At 43.0% G+C, this 26,265-nt stretch overlaps 1 protein-coding gene across 7 annotated transcripts in view; it reads right to left on the bottom strand.

Annotated features, from left to right (window-relative positions):
* LOC147124839 (lysine-specific demethylase 4C-like) overlaps nt 1–26,265 on the bottom strand; it is a 645,681-nt gene that overhangs the window by 521,195 nt on the left and 98,221 nt on the right. For all 7 annotated transcript variants that reach the window (XM_085993864.1, XM_085993875.1, XM_085993908.1 and 4 more), the window contains one exon: nt 14,603–14,796. In XM_085993864.1, coding sequence (XP_085849990.1) covers nt 14,603–14,796 — 194 coding nt within the window. The remainder of the gene's footprint in view (nt 1–14,602; nt 14,797–26,265) is intronic.

Here is a 26,265-nt window from a genome sequence, read left to right as displayed (position 1 = left end):
AAGCACGTTTTCACACAAAGGATAGTGGAAATCTGGAATTCTCTCCCCCAAAGGCTGTGGTCAATTGAAATTTTCAAAATGGAGATCAACAGATTTTAATTAGGCAATGGGCATCAAGGGACATGGATCAAATTTGTGGCTCGGGACAGTTAAAGATTTTTTGAGGATGTAAATCTCCACTTGTTTCCTAAAATGGTTTGTGAACATAGAATCACAGTTTGAAGAATTTCCTACTGTACTGTAACAAAGTGGTGAAAGGGCCACATAGAAATGAGTAAATGGAGTTGATATACAGATCAGCCATGATCTAACTGAATGGTGCAACAGGCACAAGGGGCTGAATGGCCTACACTTGTTCCAATGTTCCCATGAGTCAATGCCATCATGCAAATCTCTCCAGATAACAAAAAGTTTATTTTCCAATTGTTATTTTCTTTCAGCTTCACATCCCCTTCTCCCCATCCCACAGGCTGATTTGTATACTACCGTGGTCAGTTGACTACTTTATGTCTGTTACAATACAGAAAGAAATGCTTCAAACTATAATTATATATTCACAAAGCATTTTAGGAAATAGGTGAGCTTTACAAAAAAAAAGAGGCGAAGGTGGTTCAAAGAGCGGCGGGGGGGGGGGGGGGGGAGAAAGAGAGAGAAAGGAGCAAGGGAGGAGAGAAATTAATGGGTCTGAAAGCCAACAAATCCACTGGGTCTGATGGCCTGCACCCTAGGACTTTGAAAGAGTCGGCTGCAGAGATCGTGGATGCATTGGTTTTGATCTCCCAGAATTCACTAGATTCTAAAACGGTCCCAGCAGATTGGAAGGTAGCAAATGTAACCCCGCGATTCAATAAAGGAGGGAGAGGGAAAACAGGTTACTACAGGCCGGTTAGCCTGACATCAGTCGTCGGGAAAATGTTGGAATCCATTACTAAGGAAGTGGTAGGCAGAGACAACATGAATTTATGAAAGGGAAATAGTGTTTGACAAATCTATTAGAGATTTTGAGCGTATAACTAGCAGGGTAGATAAGGGGGAACACCAGTGGATGTAGTATATTTGGATTTTTCAGAAGACATTCGATAAGGTGCCACACAAGAGGTTGTTACACAAGATTAGGACTCATGGGATTGGGGGTAATATATTAGCATAGATTGAGGATTGGTTAATGGACAGAAAAGAGTAGGAATAAACGGGTCATTTTCAGGATGGCAGGGTGTAACTAGCGGGGTACCGCAAGGATCAGTGCTTGGGCCTCAGCTATTCACAATCTATATCAATGACTTAGATGAAGGGACAGAGGGCAATATATCCAAGTTTGCTGACGATACAAAGCTAGGTGGGAAAGTAAACTGTGAGGAAGACAGAGGCTACAAAGGGATATAGACAGGTTAAGTGAGTGGGCAAGAAAATGTCAGATGGAATACAATGTGGAGAAATGTGAAGTTACCCACTTTAAAAAAAAAAAAAAAAAAAAAATTCTGTTTTTCCTACCAAAGATGCGAGACTGGGAAATGTTGGTATGTAGAGGGATTTGGGGGTCCTCGTTAATGTTCTCTTTAAGCTGTGCTGCACAGCACTCTGGAGCTCCCGCGCAGCCAGCTCACCGGCTTTTAAATGGCGAACACCGCACACACGTGGTATTTTGAATGGGTCACACACCCAAAAAAAATTCAAGGGAACATTGGTCCTTGTACATGAATCACAGAAAGTTAACATACAGATACAGCAAGCAATTAGGAAGACAAATGGTGCGTCAGCATTTATTGCAAGGGAGTTGGAGTACAAGTGTAAGGAAGTCTTGCTGCAATTGTATAGGGCTTTGGAGAGACCACACCTGGAGGACTGTGCATAGTTTTAGTCTCCTTATGAGGGAGGATATACCGAGTTGGTGCAACAAAGGTTCACTAGATTGATTCCTGTGGTGAGAGGGCTGTCCTATGAGGAGAGTTTGAGTAGAATGAGCCTGTGTTCTCTGGAGTTTAGAAGAGAGGTGATCTCATTGAAAATGTATAAAATTGAGCACTTGACGGCAGATGTTGAGAGGCTGTTTCCTCTGCCTGGTGTTTAGAACTGGGGGTCACAGTCTCAGGATAAGGGGTTGGTCATTTTGGACTGAGAGGAGAAATTTCTTCACACAGAGGGCGGTGAATCTTTGGAATTCTCTACCCCAGAGGGCTGTGGATGCTCAGTCAATGAGTATATTCAAGACTGAGATCGATAGATTTTTGGACACTAAGGGAATCAAGGGATATGGGGATAGTGCGGGAAAGTGGAGATGTTGAATAAGGTCATGGCTGAACTTCTACAAGGGTTTGAGGGGCCATATGGCCTACTCCTGCTCTTATTTTTTATGTTCTTATGAAAGGAGCAAGGGGGGGGCAGGTGGGGGGAGAGAATAGATAAAGGGGAAATGGGGGGGGGAGAAAGAGAAAAAAGAGCGTAGGGGAAGAGAGAAAGGGAGGGGAAGAGAGAAAAGGCAAAGCTTGGGGGGAAAGAAAAGGTCGGGGGGGAAGGGGAAAGTGAAGAGAGCATGCAGAGAGAAACTGATGCTTTTTAGCCTTTAAAGAGCTGACTGAGAAGTGAGAATAGTATAAAAGTAATAAATCTGAATATTACTTCAAACTAAACAGTGGGACAAGGTGGTACAGTTGAAAACAGCAAAAGACAAATTTAAGATCAATGTCAGAAAGCATTTCTACAGTGATCAATGTGAAATGGACTTCCAGGTTGACTAATAGAAGCAAAAGCTCTGGAATGAAGAGCTGTATACTGAGTGTGGGTGCGGGGAAAGGCGAGAAACAGCAGTCTTTGCTCAATGACTATCTATCACTTATGTGGATTGCTCATTGTGGATGTTACTATATTTGAACTCTATAAGCAGTACACGGGGAAATGGAATAAAAGTGACAGATGGAATTCAATGTTAGCAACTGTGAGGTGATGCATTCTGGTAAAAACAAATGACGGCAGTAATTATACTCTGAATGGAAATAAGCTCGGTGCTGTGGAAGAGCAGAGAACTTTGGGGGTACAGGTTCACAGCACCTCAGGCTGATATGGCTGGGGGAAAAAAGCGATTCACTAGGATGCTTCCTAGTATGAGAAAATGCAAGACGAAGATAGACATGAAAATCGAGTCTTTTTCATTAGAGCAACAATAATATTCATTTATAAAGTGCCTTTAATGTAGCAAAACGTCCCAAGGTGCTTCGCAAGAGCATTAGCAAACAAAATTTGACACCGAACCACAAAGACAGGTGACCAAAAGCTTGGTCAAAGAGGTAGGTTTGAAGGAGCGTCTTAAAAGGAGGTGTAGAGAGGTTTAGGGAGGAAATTCTAGACGTTAGGGCCTTGGCAGCTGAAGGCACAGCCACCAATGGTAGAGCGAAGAAAATCGGGTAGGCGAAAGAGGCCAGAATTGGAGGAGCAGAGATCTCAGAGGGTTGTAAAGTTGGAGGAGGTTACAGAGGTAGGGAGGGGCATTTAAAAATAGAGAGAGACAGGGTAGATAAAAACAGACTGTTTCTATTAGTTATGGGGTCTAGAATGAGGGGCATAGATACAGGATTAAATGCAAGAGATTTAGCTGTGGAATTTAATGCGGTTAGAACTATTTGCTCATGCGGAGGGTAAATGCCACCATGGACTGGTTGGGCCGAATGGCCTGTTCTCATGTTGTAAAGCTCAATGTCATTTTTGTATTTAGGGTATACACCTGTTAATCTACTAACTACAATCTGATTATAAATCGTAACAATCCCAGTCTCAGAATAGCTATTCCCTCAAAAGCAAATGGTCCTGTTCAGCAAATAGGCCAATTGAATGACGTGTACTGAACAAGATCAGCTACGCAAAGGAATTGAGTAAATCAGTCCATAACGAAGACCTGCAGGTGTCTAAGACATTCCTACTATTTGAATAATTCAACGGAGAAGCGCCTAGATTTAAAACAGAAATAATGAAATGTCACCCTTATAAAGGCTGATTACAACATGCTACATAACCAATATCTAGAACAAGCAAGTGACAAGATAATTGTAGGTCAAAGAACAAAATTTAATGTCAATGCAGGAGCCAATTTGCTGTTCCAGATAAGGGAGCCTTCAGGACATAACTACTGAATGCTTTCTTGCCATCTCTTTGTTCAATTATTGTTATCTTCACTTAATAAACAAGATATAAATGCAAGGAGGTTCTTTATTTATGAAAGGACATATCTACTGATACCATGTCTGCCAGAACAAAGACAATAGAATAAGAGCATAAGAGCAGGAGTAGGCCATTCGGCCCCTCGAGCCTGCTCCGCCATTAAATAAGATCATGGTTGATCTTCGACCTCGACTCCAATTTCCCATTAAAGTACCATTGCTTCTTTAATGCAATCTTTTAAACAAAATTTGCCGCAGTGTACTCATACTTTGTCAAAATCAACTACAGTTTGGGCTACATCCCGATACACTTCAGCTGCGCGCTCTGCAAAAGTCAGCTTCCATAGGCAGACCCACTCTTCCTATACTCTGACTTTAACGCCACTCTGACTTGAACGCCAGAACTGGAAAGGACACAGGCTTCTGGGGAGGTGTGATCGGCAGAGAGGGGGTAGGGAAATCCAACTCCAACGGTACCCTCCTCCTGTCGAAATGCTTGGAACATGGCCTTGTCATAGCCAATACCTTGTTCCATCAGAGAGACAAGTACAAGGCTTCATGGCAGCACCCTCGCTCCAAGCACTGGCATCTGCTGGACTACGTCATCGTCCGAGCGAGGGACTGCAAAGACATCCGCATCATGATAGGAGCTGACGACTGCTGGACAGACCGCCGCCTAATCCGCTCTGTCATCTCCATCAATGTAGCCCCAAAACAGCGGCGGCAACAGAAACAATGGCGCAGGAAAATTAACGCTGGAGCGCTCAAAGACCCCGCTAAGAAAGCCCTATTCAGCCTGCGCCTCACAAACAACCTGACGACTCCCAGTGACGCAGAGACACAGAGTGCCCACAGCGCCTGGTCTGCACTCAAGGCCTCCATAATCAGCACCCGTGAAGAGACGCTCGGTCACTCGACCAGGAAACAGCAAGACTGGTTCGACAAGAACGACCAGGAGATCCAGGAGCTAATAAGCCGCAAGCGCAAGGCATTCCTGATCTGAAAACAGCAACAGAACTCGAGAGCAAGAAAGCAGCTCTACAGAAGCCTGAAGGCAGAGGTCCAATAAAAAACTTGCGGCCTAAAGGACAGATGGTGGGTGGAGAAAGCGCAGGAGATCCAGCAGCTAGCCGACAACCACGATGTGCGTGGATTCTTTAGCGCAGTCAAGACCATCTACGGCCCAACCCCACTGCAGGCTAAGAACGGAGAGGTACTCATCAAGGACAGAGGCAGAGAGTGCCCGCTGGAAGGAACACTTTGAAGATCTCCTTAACTGTGACTGTCTTCGACGCGAGTGCCCTCAACTCCATCCCACAGCATGCTACCCGCCCCCATCTCAGCACAACCCCAGCCCGGCAGGAGGTTGAAAAGGCCATCCGACAACTGAACAACAAGGCGGCCTCAGGAGCAGATGGAATCCCTGCCGAGGCACTAAAGCATGGCTGAGAAGCACTACTGGCGCGAATTCATGAACTCATTTCTCTTATCTGGAAGGAGGAGAGCATGCCAGGGGGTCTCAGAGACGCCATAATTGTGACCATCTTCAAGAAAGGCGACAAGTCCGATTGCAGTAATTACAGAAGAGTTTCCCTGTCTGCCACAGGGAAAGTCATTGCAAGAATCCTCCTCAATCGCCTTCTTCCAGTGGCCGAACAGCTCCTCCCAGAGTCGCAATGCAGATTCTGCCCACTAAGGGGCACAATGGACATGAGCTTCACCGCACGTCAATTACAAGAGAAATGCAGGGAACAGCACCAACCGCTGTACATGGCCTTCTTTGATCTCACAAAGGCTTTCAACACTGTCAACCATGAGGGATTATGGATTGTCCTCCTCAAATTCAGCTGCCCTCAAAAGTTTGTAACCATCCTCCACCTGCTTCACGATGACATGCAAGCTGTGATCCTGACCAACGGTTCCACCACAGACCCAATTCACGTACGAACCGGGGTCAAGCAAGGCTGTGTCATCGCACCAACGCTCTTCACGATCTTCCTTGCTGCACTGCTCCATTTCACCCTTGCGTCTGCACTCACTCGGAGGTCGAACTCCAAACCATCGTCAACACCTTCACCGAAGCGTACGAGAGCATGGGCCTTACACTAAACATCCGTAAGACAAAGGTCCTCTACCAACCTGCCCCCGCCACACAGTACTGCCCCCCGATTATCAAAATCCATGACAAGGCCTTGGACAACGTGGACCACTTTCCATACCTCGGGAGTCTACTGTCAACAAGGGCAGACGTCGACGACGAAGTCCAACACCGCCTTCAATGTGCCAGTGCAGCCTTCGGTCGCCTGAGTGTGTTTGAAGGCCAGAACCTCAAACCCGGCACTAAGCTCATGGTCTACAGAGCAGCAGTGATATCCGCCCTACTGTATGCCTCAGAGACATGGACCATGTACAGCAGGCACCTCAAAGCACTGGAGAGGTACCACCAACGCTGCCTCCACAAGATCCTGCAAATCCATTGGCAGGATAGGCGCACCGTCAGTGTTCTTGCTCAGGCCAACATCCCCAGCATCGAAGCTCTGACCACGCTCAATCAGCTCCGATGGACGGGTTACATTGTCCGCATGCCAGATACAAGACTCCCAAAACAAGCGCTCTACTCGGAGCTCCGGCACGGCAAGAGAGCCCCAGGTGGGCAGAGGAAATGCTTCAAGGACACCCTCAAAGCCTCCTTGAAAAAGTGTAACAGCCCCACCGATGTTAGCGCTCATATCAAAACAAAGGTATTAACTCATCTGCTCCCGCCACAGATGCTGCATGGCCTGCTGAGTGTTTCTGGCATTTTCTGTTTTTGTTTCACATTTACAGCATCTGCACTCTCACTTTTTGATTATGTCCCTTCATATGTGTTCAACAACAAAAAGAAATGGTGTGCCATCTTTGGGCCTGATGGTCTCTTTCACCCTTTTCATATAATATCAGTGTGGCAGCAGACTGTTATTTGGTCATATTGCACCCAAGACCTAAATGTGTTTTTTTTTTAAAGGTTGGTTTTCGGTTTGGCAGGGAGTTGGGGGGGTGGATTGGTGTCCCCAGTGTAAAAAATGAAAATTAATTTGTTATTCTTCCATTATTGGTGTTATAAAATGATTTGGGGCATTACTTCTGTGCAGCAGATTGTGCTTAACACACAGCTGAAAATAAAAAGCTGGGAAGAAAAAGTTTTAAAACCTTTTTTAATAAAGCATAAGTCCCAATACAATTAGTAACAAATTTAAAAGGTATTTCAGTGGGTTTGACATGGTGTAATATTGTTGCCAACCAGTAGATGGCAGTGAAGTATTGCATTTCAAACAGGAGGCTTAGAAATGTGTTCTCTGGAGGGAAGAGCACAGTTCAGTGTATGTCCTACAATAATACTGAACTAAAAACCATATTTCAAATACCCAGTTTGTTTTCATCACCAAATGTGCTGCTTATTTTCTTTTAACAAGATTGGTACTTACCTTCACGTGTGTATTTTGTGCGATATAAATCAGTAGACATCACCAGTTAAAAATAGCACCACTTGTGGATAAGAACTCCAACAGTCTACTGATCCTAGTCAGGATCAGACTGCATTATGTCCTGACCCATTATTATAGCTTCTGAGTACAAAAGTACACTCCAGCTGACACACTGATGTCAGCTGCAACATAGTCATTCAACCTAGCTTTGAAGTACAATGCTTGTGGGTACTTAACCAACACAACAACTTACATTTATATAGTGCCTTTAACGTCTAAAACGTCCCAAGGTGCTGCACTGGAGCGTTATCAGACAAAATTCGACACTGAGCCAGAGGTATTTAGATAGGTGACCAAAAGTTTGGTCAAAAAGGTAGGTTTTAAGGAGCGAGTTAAAAGGAGGAGAGAGAAGCGGAGAGGTTTAAGGAGGGAGTTCCGGAGTTTAGGGCCGCGGCAGCTGAGGGCACAGCCGTCAATGGTGGAGCAAAGGAAATCGGGGATGTGCAAGAGGCCAGGATTGGAGGAGCGCAGATGTCTCGGCGGGGGGTTGTAGGGCTGGAGGAGGTTACAGAGATAGGGAGGGGCGAGGCCATGGAGGGATTTGAAAATAAGGATGAGAATTTTTAAAATCTTGTTGCCGGATCGGGAGGCAATGTCGGCCAGGAATATTGCAATGAAATATTTTCCACATCCACATTCGCAATTATGGTGTTATCATGCTCTTAACTAGATTTTTACAACAAAACCCATCAGAGACTACTAATGGCCTCTAGTTCCAAGTCAGATTAAAATAATTAATTCTGAGACTTTCAAACACGCACAAATACAGTTTTGATTACTGAAATACTTCTCTATTTATTTTGTTGTCTTTTTATGCAGTGGATTTCCACATCTAAAACTTACATTAATTTCCCCCCTCCCGAACAAGTACTGTTAGAGGAAGTAACCTCAACTAACAGGGCCACTGGAAGACAGGCCAATCCAATTAAAATAACAACAGAAAATGCTAGAAAAACTCAGCAGGTCAGGCAACATCCGTGGAGAGAAATTTGAGTTGACGTTTCGGGTTGGACCCTTCTTCAAAACTGGAAAGAAACTAGATCGGAGGCAGGGCTGCGATCGGACAAAAGAATAAAAGAAACAAAAGAAGTAAAAGAGATTAGAAGCTAGACGAGATAGTAATAGGCTGGGATTAGGTGTAAAGTGTACTGGCAGGGCAAAAGATAGCTGCCAGGTGTGAGAGAGAAACAAAAGGAAAAGGGGGGGGGGGGGGGGAGAAAGGAGTGGAACAATTACAAGAGAAAATGAAATGGGGGCCGAGCTTATGATCTGAAATTGTTGAACTCGATATTGAGTCCGGAAGGCTGCAGACTGCCTAATCGGAAGATGAGGTGCTGTTCCTCGAGTTTACGTTGAGCTTCCGTGGAACAATACAAGAGGCCAAGGATGGTGAGGTCCGAGTGGGAATGGAGCGGTGAATTAAAATGACAGGCGACCGGAAGCTCGGGGTCACCCTTACAGACTGAACGGAGGTGTTCCGCAAAGCGGTCACCCAATCTGCGTTTGGTCTCCCCAATGTAGAGGAGACCGCATCGTGAGCAGCGAATACAGTATACAGGATCACAAACAAATTGCTCCAACTGTAAACCACGCTCCCAACAATTACAAAAAAATTATGTATTTTGAAATGAACACAGAAAATGCTGGAAATAGACTACAGGACAGCAAGAAGAAATGACAAATTAGTGACATTTGGCTGTGTATCCTTCCTTAAACTGCAAATAATCTTGTCTTTACACACAAGGACTGGCCTGCTGTGTATTTTCCACATTGTATTTTTTCCCCTTTTTATTTAATGGGTATTTGCAGCATAAGCCTTGGCTCAGTGATAGCACTCTCGCCCGAGTCAGGAGGTCTTGGGTTCAAGACTCACACAGAAGCAAATAACCTAGGCTGACACTTCAGTGCAGTACTGTGGGAGTGCTGCACTGTCAGAGGTGCTGTCTTTCACATGAGATCGTAAACCAAAGCCCCACCTACCTGATCAACTGGATATAAAAGATCCCATGGCACTAGTTGAACAACAGTAGGGAATGCAAATTGAATGCATTTGCCTACATTAGAACACTGATCAAATGTCAAAAGTACTTCATTGACTGAAGCGCTTTGGACATGAAAGGCATTCCATAAATGCAAGTTCTTACTTTTTCGTTCTTTATTTTGAACCAGTTTGGGATAATCTATTACTTGTTCACACCTAATGATCACCATTTACATCTGTGAAAATATCAAAATCAGAATCTTCCATCAAATCTGCAAGGGATATTCTTCAGGGAGATCTTAAAGCACAACCAAAAGAATGCTGCGAGATTGTGTATGGCTACCAAAATGTGTAATCTGATCTATTCTGATTAAACTTTTTTTTTTAAACTTATATTAGGTGCTTATTAAACACACAATTTGAAACCACATTTAAATATTGGGCTACACATCTCATGCCTGGGGTTACATCACAATGCGGCATACAAAATAACAAAGTTAGTTAGTGGTAAACCACAGACATCTATAGAATTTCAGGTTGGATTTAAACCAGTGTCTATTCTGCGACCAAACCCTGCACGTACACCCTGGACCGTATTCTTCTGGCTGTCAGAGGAAAGTTCTCTTCTTTTCATCCTTGCCTCCATACATTAAAAACTGTGATAAATCAAAAATGGCTGAAATGATTACACGGATGAACAAGCTAATGAAAGATATCCTACATCCATAAACCCACTTTCCCATCCTAGTCTCCTAAAATTTTAATTATCTGTGCAATTTACTGATGTGGATGGATCCAAAGTGTTCAAGAACATCTGAAACACAAGGATCCATGGGATAGAAAGAAGCTCCGCTTAGAACAAAATCCTGCACGGTCACAAAAAAAAGCCTTCTCGTCATGAGCAGAATGATCTTGCAACAGCCATTCATATGCTTAACTAGTACATTCCTGGAAATATATTTTTTTTGTACAAATAAATGCGTCACAATTTCCACTGATCCAAGCAGAGTAGTGACCAAGCAATTTTGAAATCTGAAGTCAGACAGCAAGATTCTTTGCATTAAAAAAATTGTGCTCAGAGTTTTTGTTCCAATGCTCTGGCCCGACCAGTTTAGACTGACACAATATGGTAGCCCTGGATCCAAGAGCAGCAAGGAATGTTCATTCCAAGAGGACCACTGCATCTGAACTGTACTGTTGAAGTACCCACTCTGTGCCACTAGGTGACTCTGGGAGAGAAATTCAACCTGCGCCAAAAACAGGCACAAAACGAGTGCGGTGATCACTTGGAGTGACCAATGTCGTCAGCAAGGGGCATGAGCTAAATTGGTGTCTGTGCCTCATTTGATTGATTGGTGAGCTACCAATCTTACTCACTCCGATTGGGGGAGCGGAAAATCAGGCAGCAGTGATGCCATTTAAAGGCAGCCTTGCACCCGAAAGTGCTGCACTGTCGGAGGTGCCTTCTTTCGGATGAGACGTTAAATCAAAGCCTCGTCTGCTCTCTCAAGTTGACGCAAGAGATCCCATGGCACTTTTCAAAGAGCAAGGTAGTTTGCCCTGGTGTCCTGGCCAACATTTATCTTTCAACCAAGACCTAAAACAGATTACCTGGTCATTTATTTCATTGCGGTTTGTGGGAGCTTGCTGTGCGCAAATTGGCTGCCGCATTTCTTACATTACAACAGTGCCTACACTTCTAAAAGTAGTTCATTGGCCGTTAAGCATTTTGAGACGTCCTGGGGTTGTGAAAGGCGCTAAATAAATGAAAGTCTTTCTTTTTTCTTTCACACTTTGCTGAAACTCCTTCTGCTACTACTTGCACACTCTACACCTGCTACTTTCCATACAATTACTCCCTCACTTTCCCACATCTGTGGCATCTTTCATGCACCATGAGCACTATTCCACCCTGGCACGTACATCTTCATAATCCTTCAGCAGGCCACACAGTAACCCACTCCCTTTCTTCGTTCAGGACAAGCTGGCACACAACAGGGCGCAAGTGAAAGCAGAAGGAGGCCCACCATCCCTACCACTCCTGTGCCAAGTGTGAGGTAACACATTTGGGGAGGGCTAACAAGGCAAAGGAATACACAATAAATGGTAGGATAGAGAAGTGTAGAAGAACAGAGGGACCTTGGCGTGCATGTCCACAGACCCCTGAAGCTAGCAGGACAGGTAGATAAGGTGGTTAAGAAGGCATACGGGATGCTTGCCTTTATTAGCCAAGGCATAGAATATAAGAGCAGGGAGGTTATGCTTGAACTGTATAAAACACTAGTTAGGCCAGAGCTAGAGTACTGTGTACAGTTCTGGTCACCATATTACAAGAAAGATGTGATTGCACAGGAGAGGGTACAGAGGAGATTTGAGGATGTTGCCAGGACTGGAGAATTTTAGCTATGTGGAAAGATTGGATAGGCTGGGGTTGTTTTCTTTGGAACAGAGGAGGCTGAGGGGAGGCCTAATTGAGGTGTATAAAATTATGAGGGGCCTAGATAGAGTGGATTGGAAGGACCTATTTCCCTTAGCAGTGAGGTCAATAACCAGGGGGCATAGATTTAAAGTAATTGGTAGAAGGATTAGAGGGGAGTTGAGGAGAACTTTTTTCACCCAGAGGGTGGTGGGGGTCTGGAACTCACTGCCTGAAAGGGTGGCAGAAACAATATTTGCATATAAAAAGTACTTGGATATGCATGTGAAGTGCCGTAACCTACAAGGCCACGGACCAAGAGCTGGAAAGTGGGATTAGGCTGGATAGCTCTTTTTCAGCCGGCACAGACAAGATGGGTCGAATGGCCTCCTTTTGTACCGTTAATTTCTATGATTCTATGACTCATCCATCTCTGCTAACCCTTGCCACTAATTGCTAACCCTGACCTCTCTCTTCTCTTTCCAGGTCCATCAGAAGTAACATTCACAGTTGCAGGAGAGGAAGAGAGCAGCCTTCCTGAAGATGGACTGTCACTCGACCTTAGCCATGCAGACACCAGATTAGAAATCGGCACCCCGCGTAATTTAGAGGGCCAGTTAGAAGGGTCTGCACTGAGAGATTCACCGAGCACAAGTGTGCAGAAGCAAGGGCAGGGGGATAGAATGGCCCAATGGCAGACTGAGCAGCACACCCATGTTGGCAGAGCAACTTTGTGCACGAACCCCCGAGCAGAGATTGTTCCAAAAAAAATAACTCTCCACAATTTTTGAATCAGCTTGAGCAGTCAACACAGCCAGAAATAGGCCCAGAAGTCTACAAGCAGTCTGAAACGACTAACCAGAGGCTTAGCTGAATGCAACTGAGGATCTCATTAAATAGCACTAGTGCTGCCTCCTTTCCGATTGTTGCTGCCTAGGATTTGTGGGCAGGTTTTAGAATGAACGAATATAACGCACCCGCAGTTCAACTTGGCAGAGGCGTCCTTAACCACGAGTAGGACCCTAGTTTACATCCAACTATTAGGCACCCCACTGCTTTCAGGCAGCCGCCCTAGATGACTAAATGCCCGAGTCAATATGGCTTCGGGCACAGATCACAACACGAAGTTCGGAAGTCTAATACAGGAAACTTTGGTTTATCCGGAGGTTAACTGTCCGGAATGCTCGATCCACCGGCAAAAATCAGGAGCCGTTTCGTTAGGTTTTTTTTCTTTTCGTTGCTTTTTTTTTTTCCACCAGTCAGGCTCTGCAAGGTCTCGCTGAAGCTGTTGCTAAGCTACAGAGACGTTTGCAAGGTACGGCCGACTGTTTAGAAGCTGTTGCAACAGGGTTTGTTGCCAGATACGGAGCTCAAAAGCGCCGTATGTTTCAACATTAGCGCTGGTTTGTCCGGCAGTTTTGATGGGACGGCAACAGCTCGGTCCCGTCGGTGCCGGATATCAAAGTTTCCTGTACCAATCTTATGCTGGAAGAACATGCAGCTGCAAGTTGAATTTCTCCCCCCATTCTTGCAAAGACTACGATAGTAGTGTACTCTCAAGCCTTAAGCACCATTGCCAACACAGTGGGGCAATCTTCAGTTGCATCATTTCAAACGATATACTTAGACAGTCAAGTTCATGGAATATCTCCTCCAATAATTTCACAGCCCAAGTGTTAAGTCTGGTGCTGCCACAAAAGTACGAAAGTTCAGTCCGCAGAGCAAAAGGTGCCAGATTGCTTTGTAGTTGTGTTTGAAGTTATAGCCAGGAGGTGCTGACAAATAGAATAGAACTCACCTGAAATAAGCTCCAGGTATTGGTCCACTTCTGGAAAAACTGCCATAAACCAGTGTCTCAGAAATTATTATTTATACATTCCGATACGGCGACATGGACATTTCTGCACTCTGCTTCGAATTGGGTGTAGAATGCTGCTCAAAGCTCTGGTTATTATAAACCTTTATTTGTTGTTCTCAAAGTAAAGAATGCCAGAGCTAGAAACATGTTCTTTGTTTCAAAATTGTGCAGTCATCAATTATCTTCAAAAATATTCTAGGGCAGGGAGAGTTAATGCTTCAAGTGCATAGTGTATTATGGATTTTGTGCACACACACACCCCAATATCCAGCAGAACAGTTATTCAGCTTTCAGTAACAGCACTGTACCACTTCTAAAATGGCACATTGTTGCTGGACTTCCCTCTCTGTCATGGTCAGTCATCTTCCACCAGTAGCAAAATTATCAAATGGAAAACTTGAAGACCAAGCTAAAGTTCTGTACTCCTAAGATTGTATACATTATACTGACTAATCTCAAGTTATTACCAAGCAAGCAGGACACCTCAGAATTGAAGCAATGTTGTTTCACCTCAACCTAATGATGTGCTGCCTTATTACATATACTGCAGGTTGTGTATCATTCACTGTATGAATTTGTTTTTAAGTAGTATATTTTTGGGAAGCAAAAAATATACTCTTTGCCAGTCCTTTAATATTTAATAAAACTTAAACGCAACATAGCTACTACACCTACCAAGATTTTGGCTCTCCAAAATGTAGATAGTTAATACTGTACAGATCCATATCTTCAGTGTGCCAAGCAAACGTAGTTTTCCACATGCCGAAGTACAAATACGGTGTGTTCACACCTTCAATAGCAATGCCGCTTTCTTCTGCTACCACATCCAAAATTGTATTCAAACGACTGATGTTCCACTCATCAACATCCTAGAAAACAATTACATTTGAAATTAATCATCTGGATAGTACAACTATATAGTGCGCACTAAGGAAACGGAAGCTATAGTGATAACCTAATTAGTTTTTAAAAACACTTTATTTACACTGATTTGATTCTAGTAATGACGCTGTTCACCACCACCTGGTCTGAACATTTGCCAAAGATAAATACAGCAACACTTTGGGGGGGGGGGGGGGGGGGGGGGGGAGGGGGAGGGGGGGAATCAGCACCTTAATTTGCTAGAGGTGGGAAACGCTAATGGTTGCAAAACAAACCCACTTCTCTTGTACAATACCAGCCAGTTCCAAATCAAGCCACAACAGCAGAGGCGGTTTGAGGCAGAACAGCACCTTTTGGGCATCATGCCCAAGTCATTGCCACACAGACAATTTGGTGCAAAGACACCGCAACAGGAGATAAAGCCTTGGGAAGCAGCCTTTATTGGTCATGTGAAGGGGCATAATCCGGTTACCAGCTGTCAAAAGAGATTAGAGAGAAAGGAGGCATAACACATAAAGCACCAACATCCAGCACCATGGAGTAGTGAGGGGCATGTAATACACTGGCCTTGAACCCAGGACTCAAGGTTGAAAGGCAGTGTGCAACTCAGCCACAAATTTGAGAATTGCACTACCTGCTTGTTCTAATTGTGTTGGTAATGACCCTTGTATTTGGCTGTACAATGCAGATATTGTCATGTCACCTGAATGCAGATGCTTATAGGTTGGGAAACTAAATGGTAAACAGGTCCAGCAGTAGCCATAAATTACGGTTCGTATTCAACAAGGTTTGAAAGTCCATACAGCCAATTCTCGTCTGCGCATCAGCAGACATTACAGTAAAAAGGCTTTGCTTTCTGCTGAAATAAACTCAAAGCAAATTTTCAGTAGGTCAGCATTCCACTGACAACAGTAAAACCAAAGGTATGTTGAAGAGGCATTTCCTGGCAAAATATAGTTCAACCATATGCGTAATGAAATATGCTCTTGGCTTGTTTAAAGACAGAAAAAAAGGCTTAAGGAGAAGTACTTGACATTTGGATGTATTCCCCCATTTATGTGTTTCACCAGCTCAAGCTATCACACTCTCTCCCCAAAACCCAGAGAAATCCACTCAGCCGGCACCAACCACCAGTGTCAGGTATCTGCAGGATCTGCATCCAAGACTGTCCTGGATATCGACGAGAGGTGGCTCAGCTGGCAAGATTCAGTTCTGGCAAGAGGTTTAAAAATAATTCAAATCTTTGTAACTTAGTAGTAAACAATGTTGAACAAATAATTCATTTTAACTATTTTTACTCTTTACCTACAATAAAATGGACAGTGTTAAAACTGCAATTTTCCCCACGGCCTTTTAATTCATTAATAGGCAATCATTTCAGACAGTGGTAAAAAAAAAAATCTAAAGTAAATGATGGGGGCTTTAGTTGCAGAAGCAGCTGAAAATAGTTAAACTATACAGAGGGCACTCTAAGGATAGATTTCAGTCTACAATTTTTGCTTGGCATATTTTGTTTCCACTTTACAGTCCTGGGCCACCAAAGACCAAGATAATTCAAAAAACAAGAGCAGAACCATTACATTCCACAATAAAAGCTGGTGGAGCCTTGAGTCAGAAAACATAAATTCAACAGTAACTCAAAATAGTGCTTTCTTCACTGTCCAAGGTTGTTGCATGGTATTTTAGGAGAATACAATGACAATAATGTTGTTGCTAAAGCTACAGTTTGAGGGGGGGGGTTTCAGGGTAATGTGATGGCATCAGATTTAGCTGAAATCATAAGATTTCAGGTAATAGATAGATAGATACACGTATGTACTGTATATGTATGTATATGTATATATATTTAAATAAACACACACTCAGGCACAGAAACAAATAATGGCCCTGAAATTAGATCGGGGGCTTGCCGCGCGTGCAAGCCCCCGATCTGCACTCACCCTGCGCGCCAACATCTGAAGCCAGGGCCTGCTTGCATTTCCTTTCACAGGCCCGGTTCAGCTGTCGGCGCGATGTGCTTACCTGATCCAGCGGCGTAGTTAGTGCGATGTGCCAGCTGGGATCAGGTGAGCACTGTGCAGCCAATCAGGGGAGGGGAAACTCATTCATGACTTTGACAGTAAGAGCTGTCAAACTCATGAAAACTACAGGGGCCCAAAACACTATTTAAACTTTAAATAAAAATTTAAAAAACATCCCAATCATTAAATTAAGTATAAATAAGTTAAAAAAAATAATTTAAACAATAATTTTTTTTTTGAAAAAAATAAACTTTTAATAAAAAGGATCTAAAACTAAACTTACCTATTGTAGATTCTTTAAAATAATAAACCTGTGGGAAAAAAATGTCTAAATTGCACTAAAACACCACTTACCTGTAAAAATAAATACTTACGTGTGCTTTTTACAAGCGTAAAGACCAGAGGCCTTTAGACATGCGCAAATCCCCCAAAACAGAGGAAATCCAAGACGCACGCGCTGCCCCCTACAGCGCACGCGCTAGCCTCTTCACCTCTTGGGTTAGAGGAGAGGAAATGCCGGTTTTCAGCGCATGCGCTGTGCATGCTGAAAACCGGCATTTCCTCCAGCCAGACGCGTGAGTACCCCTTCCGTACTCACGCATTTGGGGAGGAATTACTGCCCCATTATTCCATAGAATCATGCAGCACAGAAGGAAGCCATTCAGCCCATCGTGCCAGCTCTGTAAAAGAGCTCTCCAATTAGTCCCACTCCCCTGCACTTTCCCCATAGCCCTGCAAATTTTCCCTTTCAGGTATTTATTCAATTCCCTTTTGAAAGTTACTATTGAAATTGCTCCCACCGCCCTTTCAGACAGTGCATTCCAGATCACAACTATTCGTTGCGTAAAGAAATTCTCATCTCCCCTCTGGTTCTTTTGCCATCAACATTCAGTCATCAATAAAATTCAATAAAATCAATAAACAACTCCATCTTACACTGCATTATAATAGATATGCCTTCTTGAAATGCAACACACCTAAAACTGCTGCGCAAACATGAAATTCAAACTGTGTTTGCAGCACACTGGATGGCGCTAACTCATTGGCCCTGAAATTAGGATCGGGAGCTTGCCGCGCGTGCAAGCCCCCGATGTTCACTTATCCGGCGCGCTGACATTTTAATTCTGGCCCACATTGCATTTCCTCTCACTGCGTGACCCAGTGGCGTACTTAGCGCGATGAGCCGGCTGGGATCACGTGAGCACAGGGCAACCAATGGGAGGTTGCAAAAGTTCATTCATGAGTTTGACAGTAAGAGCTGTCAAACTCATGAAAACTCCTGGCCCCAAAACACTACTTAAACCTGAAAGAAAATTTTAAAAAAACATTGCACTACTTAAATGAACCATAAAGAACTCTGAAAAACTATTTTAAACAACAATTTGAAAATTTGAAAAAAAAATGTATATAAAAAAATCGGGGCTAAAACTAAACTTACCTTACTGTAAATTCTTTAAAAATAACAAACCTGTGGGAAAAAAAATTATCAATTGTATTAATAGACCACTTACCTGTAAAACTAAGTACTTACATGTGGTTTTTCAATGCGTAAATACCGGAGGCCTTTACACACGCGCAACTCTCTAAAAATAGAGGAAATCCAAGTCGCACGCGCTGCCCGATACCGCGCACGCGTTCAGCCTCTTAACCCCTTGGGTCAGAGGACAGGAAATGCCAGTTTTCAGCACATGCGCTGTGCATGCTGAAAACCTGCAATTCCTCCGGGCACACGCGTGAGTACCCCGTCCTTACTCGCGCATTGGGCCCGGAATTACTGGGCCAATAGTGCAATCATCAAATTATCGATTGGGCTAATCTGTATGATACAATTTCATGTAAGTCAATTTTTTTTCTCAATATTTGTCTTCTCTTTCTTCATAGATCAAGCCTGTTTTGTTCCTTTCCAATTGGTTAGTTTCCATTTTTGTTGTTCACTGTATATGAACATAAGAACATAAGAAATAGGAGCAGGAGTCGGCCATTTGGCCCTTCGAGCCTGCTCCGCCATTCAATAAGATCATGGCTGATCATCTACCTCAATTCCACTTTCCTGCACTATCCCCATATCCATTGATTCCCTTAATATCCAAAAATCTATCGATCTCAGACTTGAAACGACTGAGCCTCCACAGCCCTCTGGGGTAGAGAATTCCAAAGATTCACCACCCTCTGTGAAGAAATTTCTCCTCATCTCAGTCTTAAATGGCCAACCCCTCATTCTGAGACTGTGACCCCTGGTTCTAGACTCCCCAGTCAGGGGAAACATCTATCATAGAAACATAGAAGATAGGAGCAGGAGTAGGCCATTCGGCCCCTCGAGCCTGCTCCACCATTCAATGCGATCACGGCTGATCATCCAAGTTCAGTACCCGGTCCCTGCTTTCTCCCCATACCCTTGATCCCTTTAGCCTGAAGAAATATATCCAACTCCTTCTTGAACATATTTAATGAACTGGCCTCTACTGCCTTCTGTGGTAGAGAATTCCACAGGTTCACCACTCTCTGGGTGAAGATATTCCTCCTCATTTCTGTCCTAAATGGCTTACCCCTTATCCTTAGACTGTGACCCCTGGTTCTGGATTCCCCGACCATCGGGAACATCCTCCCTGCATCTAGTCTGTCCAGTCCTGCCAGAATTTTGTAAGTTTCAATGAGATCCCCTCTCATTCTTCTAAACTCCAGCGAGTACAAGCCCAATCGACCCAATCTGTCCTCATACGTCATTCCTGCCATCCCAGGTATCAGTCTGGTGAATCTTCGCTGAACTCCTTCCATGGCAAGAATATCCTTCCTCAGATAAGGCGACCAAAACCGCACACAATATTCAAAATGTGGTCTCACCAAGGTCCTGTACAACTGCAGCAAGACATCCTTGTTCTTGTGCTCAAATCCTTTCGCTATGAAGGCCAACATACCATTTGCCTTCTTAACCACCTGCTGCACCTGCATGCTTACCTTCAGCGACTGGTGCACAAGGACACCCAGGTCTCGTTGCACTTCCCCTTCTCCCAATCTATTGCCATTCAGATAATAATCTGCCTTCCTGTTTTTGACACCAAAGTGGATAACCTCACATTTATCCACATTATATTGCATCTGCCATGCTTCTGCCCAATCACCCAACCTGTCCAAATCATCCTGAAGTTTCTCGGCATCCTCCTCACAGCGCACACACCCACCGACCCAGCTTTGTGTCGTCTGCAAATTTGGAGATATTACATCTAGTTCCCTTGTCTAGATCATTAATATATATTATGAATAGCTGGGGTCCAAGGACCGATCCCTGTGGTACCCCACTAATCACTGCCTGCCACTTGGAAAAAGACCCGTTTATTCCAACTCTTTGCTTTCTATCTGCCAACCAGTTCTCTATCCAAGTCAATACCTTGCCCCCAATCCCATGTGCCTTAACTTTACATGCTAATCTCTTATGCGGGACCTTATCGAAAGCCTTCCAAATACACCACATCCACTGGTTCTCCTTTATCTATTTTACTAGTTACATCCTCAAAAAATTCCAGTAGATTAGTCAAGCACGATTTACCTTTTGTAAATCCATGTTGACTTTGTCCGATCCTGTCATTGTTTTCCAAGTGCTCTGCTATTACATCTTTTATAATGGACTCTAGCATTTTCCCCACTACCGATGTCAGGCTTACCAGTCTGTAATTCCCCGTTTTCTCTCCACCACCCTTTTTTGAATAGTGGGGTAACATTAGCTACCCTCCAATCCATGGGAACTGTTCCAGAGTCCATCGAATGTTGGAAGATGATCAGCAATGCATCTACTATTTCTAGGGCCACTTCCTTAAGTATCCTAGGATGTAGATTATCAGGCCCTGAGGATTTATCGGCCTTCAATCTCAATTTCCCTAACACCATTTCCCTACAAATACTGATTTCTTTCAGTTCCTCCCTTTCATCAGACCCTATGTTCCCCGACATTTCCGGGAGGTTATTTGTGTCCTCCTTTGTGAAGACAGAACCAAAATATGTATTTAATTGGTCTGCCATTTCTTTGTTCCCCATTATAAATTCCCCTGATTCTGACTGCAAGGGACCTACGCTTGACTTCACCAATCTTTTTCTCTTCACATATCTATAAAAGCTTTTACAGTCAGTTTTTATGTTCCCTGAAAGCTTACTCTCATATTCTATTTTCCCTTTCTTAATTAATCCCTTAGTCCTCCTTTGTTGAATCCTAAACAGCTCCCAATCCTCTGGATTACTGCTTTTTTTGGCCAATTTATATGTCCTCTCCTTGGATCTTATGCTATCCCTAATTTCCCTCTTTAGCCACGGTTGAGTCACCTTTTTTTTTTATACCCTGTCAAGCTCTAAGAATTTTGTATGCTTCAATGAGATCACCTCTCATTATTCTAAACTCTAGAGAATATAGTTCAAATCTACTCAATCTCTCCTCATAGGACAATCCCCCCATCCCAGGAACCAGGCTGGTAAACCTTCGTTGCACTCCCTCTATGGAAAGTATATCCTTCCTTAGGTAAGGAGACCAAAACTGCATACAATACTCCAGGTGTGGTCTCACCAGGGCAGTATATAATTGCAGTAAGACGTCTTTACTCTTATACTCAAAGCCTCTTGTAATAAAGGCCAACATACCATTTGCTTCCCTAATTGCTTGCTGCATCTGCAGGTTAACTTTCAGTGATTCGTGTACAAGGGCACCCAGGTCCCTCTGAACACCAACATTTCCCAATCTCTCACCATTTAAAAAATACTCTACTTTTCTATTTTTCCCTACCAAAATGGATAATTTCACATTTCTCCACATTATATTCCATTTGCCATGTTCTTGCCCACTCACTTAGCCTGTCTATATCCCCTTGAAGCCTCCTTGCATCCTCCTCACAACTTGCATTCCCACACAGCTTTGTGTCATCAGCAAACTTGGATATATTACATTTGGTCCCCTCATCCAAATCATTGATGAAGATTGTGAATAGCGGAGGCCCAAGCACTGATCCCACTAGTTACAGCCTGCCAACCCGAAAACTCCGTTTTCTGTTCGTTAACCAATCCTTAATCCATGCTAGTATATTACCCCCAATCCCATGAGCCCTAATTTTGTTTAATAACCTCTTGTGTGGCACCTTATCAAATGCCTTCTGAAAATCCAAATACACCACATCCACTGGTTCCCCCTTATCTATTCTGCTAGTTACAACCTCAAAAAATGAACAGATTCGTCAAACACGATTTTCCCTTCATAAATCCGTGTCGACTCTGCCCAATCCTATTATTATTTTCTAAGTGCCCTGTTACCACGTCCTTAATAACAGATTCTAGCATTTTCCCTACTACTGATGTCAGGCTAACTGGTCTGTAGTTCCCTGTTTTCTCTCTCCCTCCTTTCTTAAATAGTGGTGTTACATTTGCTACCTTCCAATCCACGGGAACCGTTTTAGTATCTGTGGAATTTTGGAAAATGACAACTAATGCATATCCACTATCTCTATAGCCAACTCTTTCAAAACCCTAGGATGTAGGCCATCAGGTCATGGGGACTTATCAGTTTTCAGTCCCATTAATTTCTCCAGTACTACTTTTTTACTAATACTAATTTCTTTCAGTTCCTCATTCTCGCTAGACGCTTGGTTCTCCACTATTTCCGGAAAGTTTTTTGCGTCTTCTTCCGAGAAGACAGGCACAATGTAAGTTTGTTTAATTTCTCTGCCATTTCTTTATTCCCCATTATAATTTCTCCTGTCTCAGCCTGTAAGGGACCCACATTTACTTTTGCTAATCTTTTCCTTTTACATATCTATAGAAGCTTTTACAGTCTGTTTTTATGTCTCTCACTAGTTTATTCTCATTCTATTTTCCCTTTATTCATCAATTTCTTGGTCCTCCTTTGCTGATTTCTAAAATCCTCCCAATTCTCAGGCTTACTACTCTTTTTGGCAGCATTATAAGCCTCTTCCTTTGATCTAATACTCTCTAACTTCTCGTTAGCCACGGTTGGACCACTTTTCCTGTGGTGTTTGTGCCTTAAAGGAATGTATATTTGTTGTAAATTATGTATTAATTCTTTAAATGTTAGCCATTGCTCGTCCACTGTCATACCTTTTAATGTAGTTTCCCAATCTACCTTAGCAAACTCGCCCATCATACCTACATAGTTTGCTTTGTTTAGATTTAAGATCCTAGTTTCGGATTTAACCAAGTCACTTTCAAACTCATTATAAAATTCTATCATATTATGGTCACTCTTCCCTAAAGGCCCCTTTTCTACAAGGTTATTAAATTTACCCTTTCGCGTTGCACAATACTGGATCTAAAATATGACAACTTTTTTTTTCAAATCACATTCCAGCAAAAAAAAAATCTCCTTCATACAGTTGATTTGACACTTTCTCGCCCACTCCATTGCAAACCCCAACAATATAACATTAAAATCATCACCAAAAAAAAGAAACACCCATAAACTCTCCACCCTCCTTCCACAAGCAACATGGTGTTAACCATTGGGATCCTGAATATTCTTGAATCTAGGTACAGGAAACTGTGTGATATCCGGCACCGACAGGACCGGCGTGTTGCCGATCTATCAAAACTGCCGGACATACAAAGTTAATGTTGAAGCGTACGGAGGTTTTCATCTCCGTATCTGACAACAAACACTGTTGCTTAGCAACAGCTTCTAAAGAGTCGGCTGCAGCTGCAAGCGTCTCTAGCTGAAGCTGTTGCTATAGCTACAGACCTTGCAGTGCCTGACTGGGGAAAAAAAAAACGAGAACTAAAAAAACTTATAGAAAACGGCTCCTGATTTTTGCCGTTAGATCGAGTATTCCGGACATACAACCTCCGGATAAACCAAAGTTTCCTGTACATTCTCTACCACACTTCATGATCCCCACCCAGCCAACTGACTCCCCATGTTCAAAAGTTTCCTAGTGCTGAACACCCTACCCCTAGCCCAACTCATGTCATGGTCTAATGCTTGTACTTGACAATTTCCAAAAGTAACTGTGTCACTGCATCTCCAATGCATGCACTATGCAATGGGTTTCCCCTTCATCTAAAAATGCAAACACAATCACTGCTCAGGACAATCACAATTGTCCTGACCAATGCTTCAATATTTAAGTGTGTGCATTGTTTGAAACCATGTTGTCAATGAACATTTTATAAAAACTGAATGATGTTGACCTATGACTACAAAGGAAAAGAGTACATCAATTTTTTTAAGGAAGTAGCACTCACTGTACTAGCTCAGCTCCAGTTGAGAACCCAAGCGATACTTATCACAATCCTTTCATACAGCAAACATCCAAAAAATCAACGCCTTTTTAAAAAAAAAAAAAAAAAAAAAATCTTGATAGTACCCAAACTCCTACTTTCTGCAGCAAGAGAACTTAGCCCGTATCCCTGGTGGCTAGGCACAATCATTTTTAAAATTTGTGCACGGGATGTGGATGACACTGACAAGGCAGTGTTAATGTCCGAGGGCTTCAAGAGTCAACCACTTTGTGTAGGACTGGTGCCAGCCCATAATTTACCAGATTTATTTAATTTAATTTCACAACTTGCCATTGGGTGATTTGAATTTTGGGGTTCTAGTCCAGCACCATAACCACTAGGCTACCGTACTCTAGATGCCTTGAATAGAGGACACGAGTGCAGGAAGCATAGCCGCAATGAGTACCCATCACTGTGGTTCATCAAGAGCAAGGTAGTGGATCCTATTTGAAAGAGGTGCTGTATTGCCATTGCTGGTATAGCCATTAATTTCTAGATGAATTCCAGATAAAAGCAAGGTCCTCTCCATGTTAAACTGGAATATAAGCAAGGCTAATTTCTTGTTCTGACAAAGAGACTAAAAACATTTTAAAATTTCAGAAACTGACAGACTTGCTTTGTACTTCCAGTATTGCCTCCTTTTATTTCAGAATCCCAGCATTTGCATTATTTTCTTTATAGCTGTACTTTCATATTCATCAATCACCCCATCATTGACAACATGCTTTTACATTGCACCTTTATCGTAGAAAAATGTCACAAGGTGCTTCACAGAGGCACAAGGGAGAAATGGATGTCAAGCCAAAGAGGAGATATTAGGAAGGGCAACCAAAAGCTTCAAGGAGGGTCTTAAAAGGAGAGGGAGGTGGAGAGGTTTAGGGAAGGAATTCCAGAGCGTGGGGCCTAGACAGTTCAAGGCACAGCCACCAATGGTGGGGCAACAGGAGGGGTACTTACACCAGCGATCTGACTCACAGGGAGAGGGAGATTTGGAGGATTGGTTTGTAGCCCTGTTACAGATTACAGAAATAGGGTAGGGAAAGACCACAGAAGGATTTAAACACAATGATGAGAATTTTAAATTTGAGGCATTAGGAAACCAGCAGTCAATGTAAGCCAGTGAGTACAGGGGTAATGGGCAAGCAGGACTTGGTACAAGGTAGGATAGTGGCAGCAGAGCTTTGAGCGAGCTAAAGTTTACACTGGGTAGAGAATGAGGGGTCAGCCAGAAGATCGTTTGATTATTTAAGTCTCAAGGTGACAAAAGGCATGAATGAATGTTATACTGTAACTTATGTTGTAATAATTCTTCAGTGAATAAAGAGCTCATAAGATGTGAGCATTATTCTTTACTTTTTAAAATGTATTTAAGATGTTAAGACTACATTTCACACTTGTTGGACATGATGTTGTGTGAAATTTAGGTAAATAAAAGTTGTTATGCACCAGACCAGCCTTGATTTTTGTTGCTCCTGCTTGATAGCAATTCCTGTTTAATCACAATTTGCAAAGTTATTCCGAGCGGCATCATATTTGATCACGAATTGAGCTTCCTACCTCATATCTGTTTTATCACTAAGACTGCTAAGATTAGGCAGAGTCAACACGTTTTATGAAAAAGAAAGTGTTTGACAAATTTATTAGAGTTTTTTGAGGATGTAACTAGCAGGGGAGATAAAGGGGAACAGGTGGATGCAATATATTTGGATTTCCAAAAGGCATTCGATAAGGTGCCACATAAAAGGTTGCTACGCAAGTTAAGGGCTCATGCGGTTGGGGTGGTTATATTAGCATGGGTAGAGGATTGGTTAACAGACAGAAAACAGAGAGTAGGGATAAACGGGTCATTTTCCAGTTGTCAGGCTGTAACTAGTGCTGCAAGGATTAGTACTTGGGCCTCAGCTATTTACAATCTATATTAATGATTTAGATGAAGGGACTAAGTGTAATGTATCCAAGTTTGCTGACGATACCAAGCTAGGTGGGAAAGTAACTTGTGAGGACACAGAGTCTGCAAAGCGATATAGACAGGTTAAGTGAGTGGGCAATAAGCTGGCAGATGGAATATAATGTGAGGAAATGTGAGGTTATTCACTTCTGTAGGAAGAATAGAAAAACAGAATACTTTTTAAATGGTGAGAAACTATTAAATGTTGGTGTTTAGAGAGATTT

The sequence above is a fragment of the Somniosus microcephalus genome, chromosome 1 (genome assembly GCF_052327205.1).
Source record: "Somniosus microcephalus isolate GS21.2 chromosome 1, FLI_Smic_1.0, whole genome shotgun sequence".
Classification (NCBI taxonomy): Eukaryota; Metazoa; Chordata; class Chondrichthyes; order Squaliformes; family Somniosidae; genus Somniosus; species Somniosus microcephalus.
The sequence above is the reverse complement of the archived record's forward strand: the minus strand, read 5'-3'. Positions and strand labels throughout refer to the sequence as shown.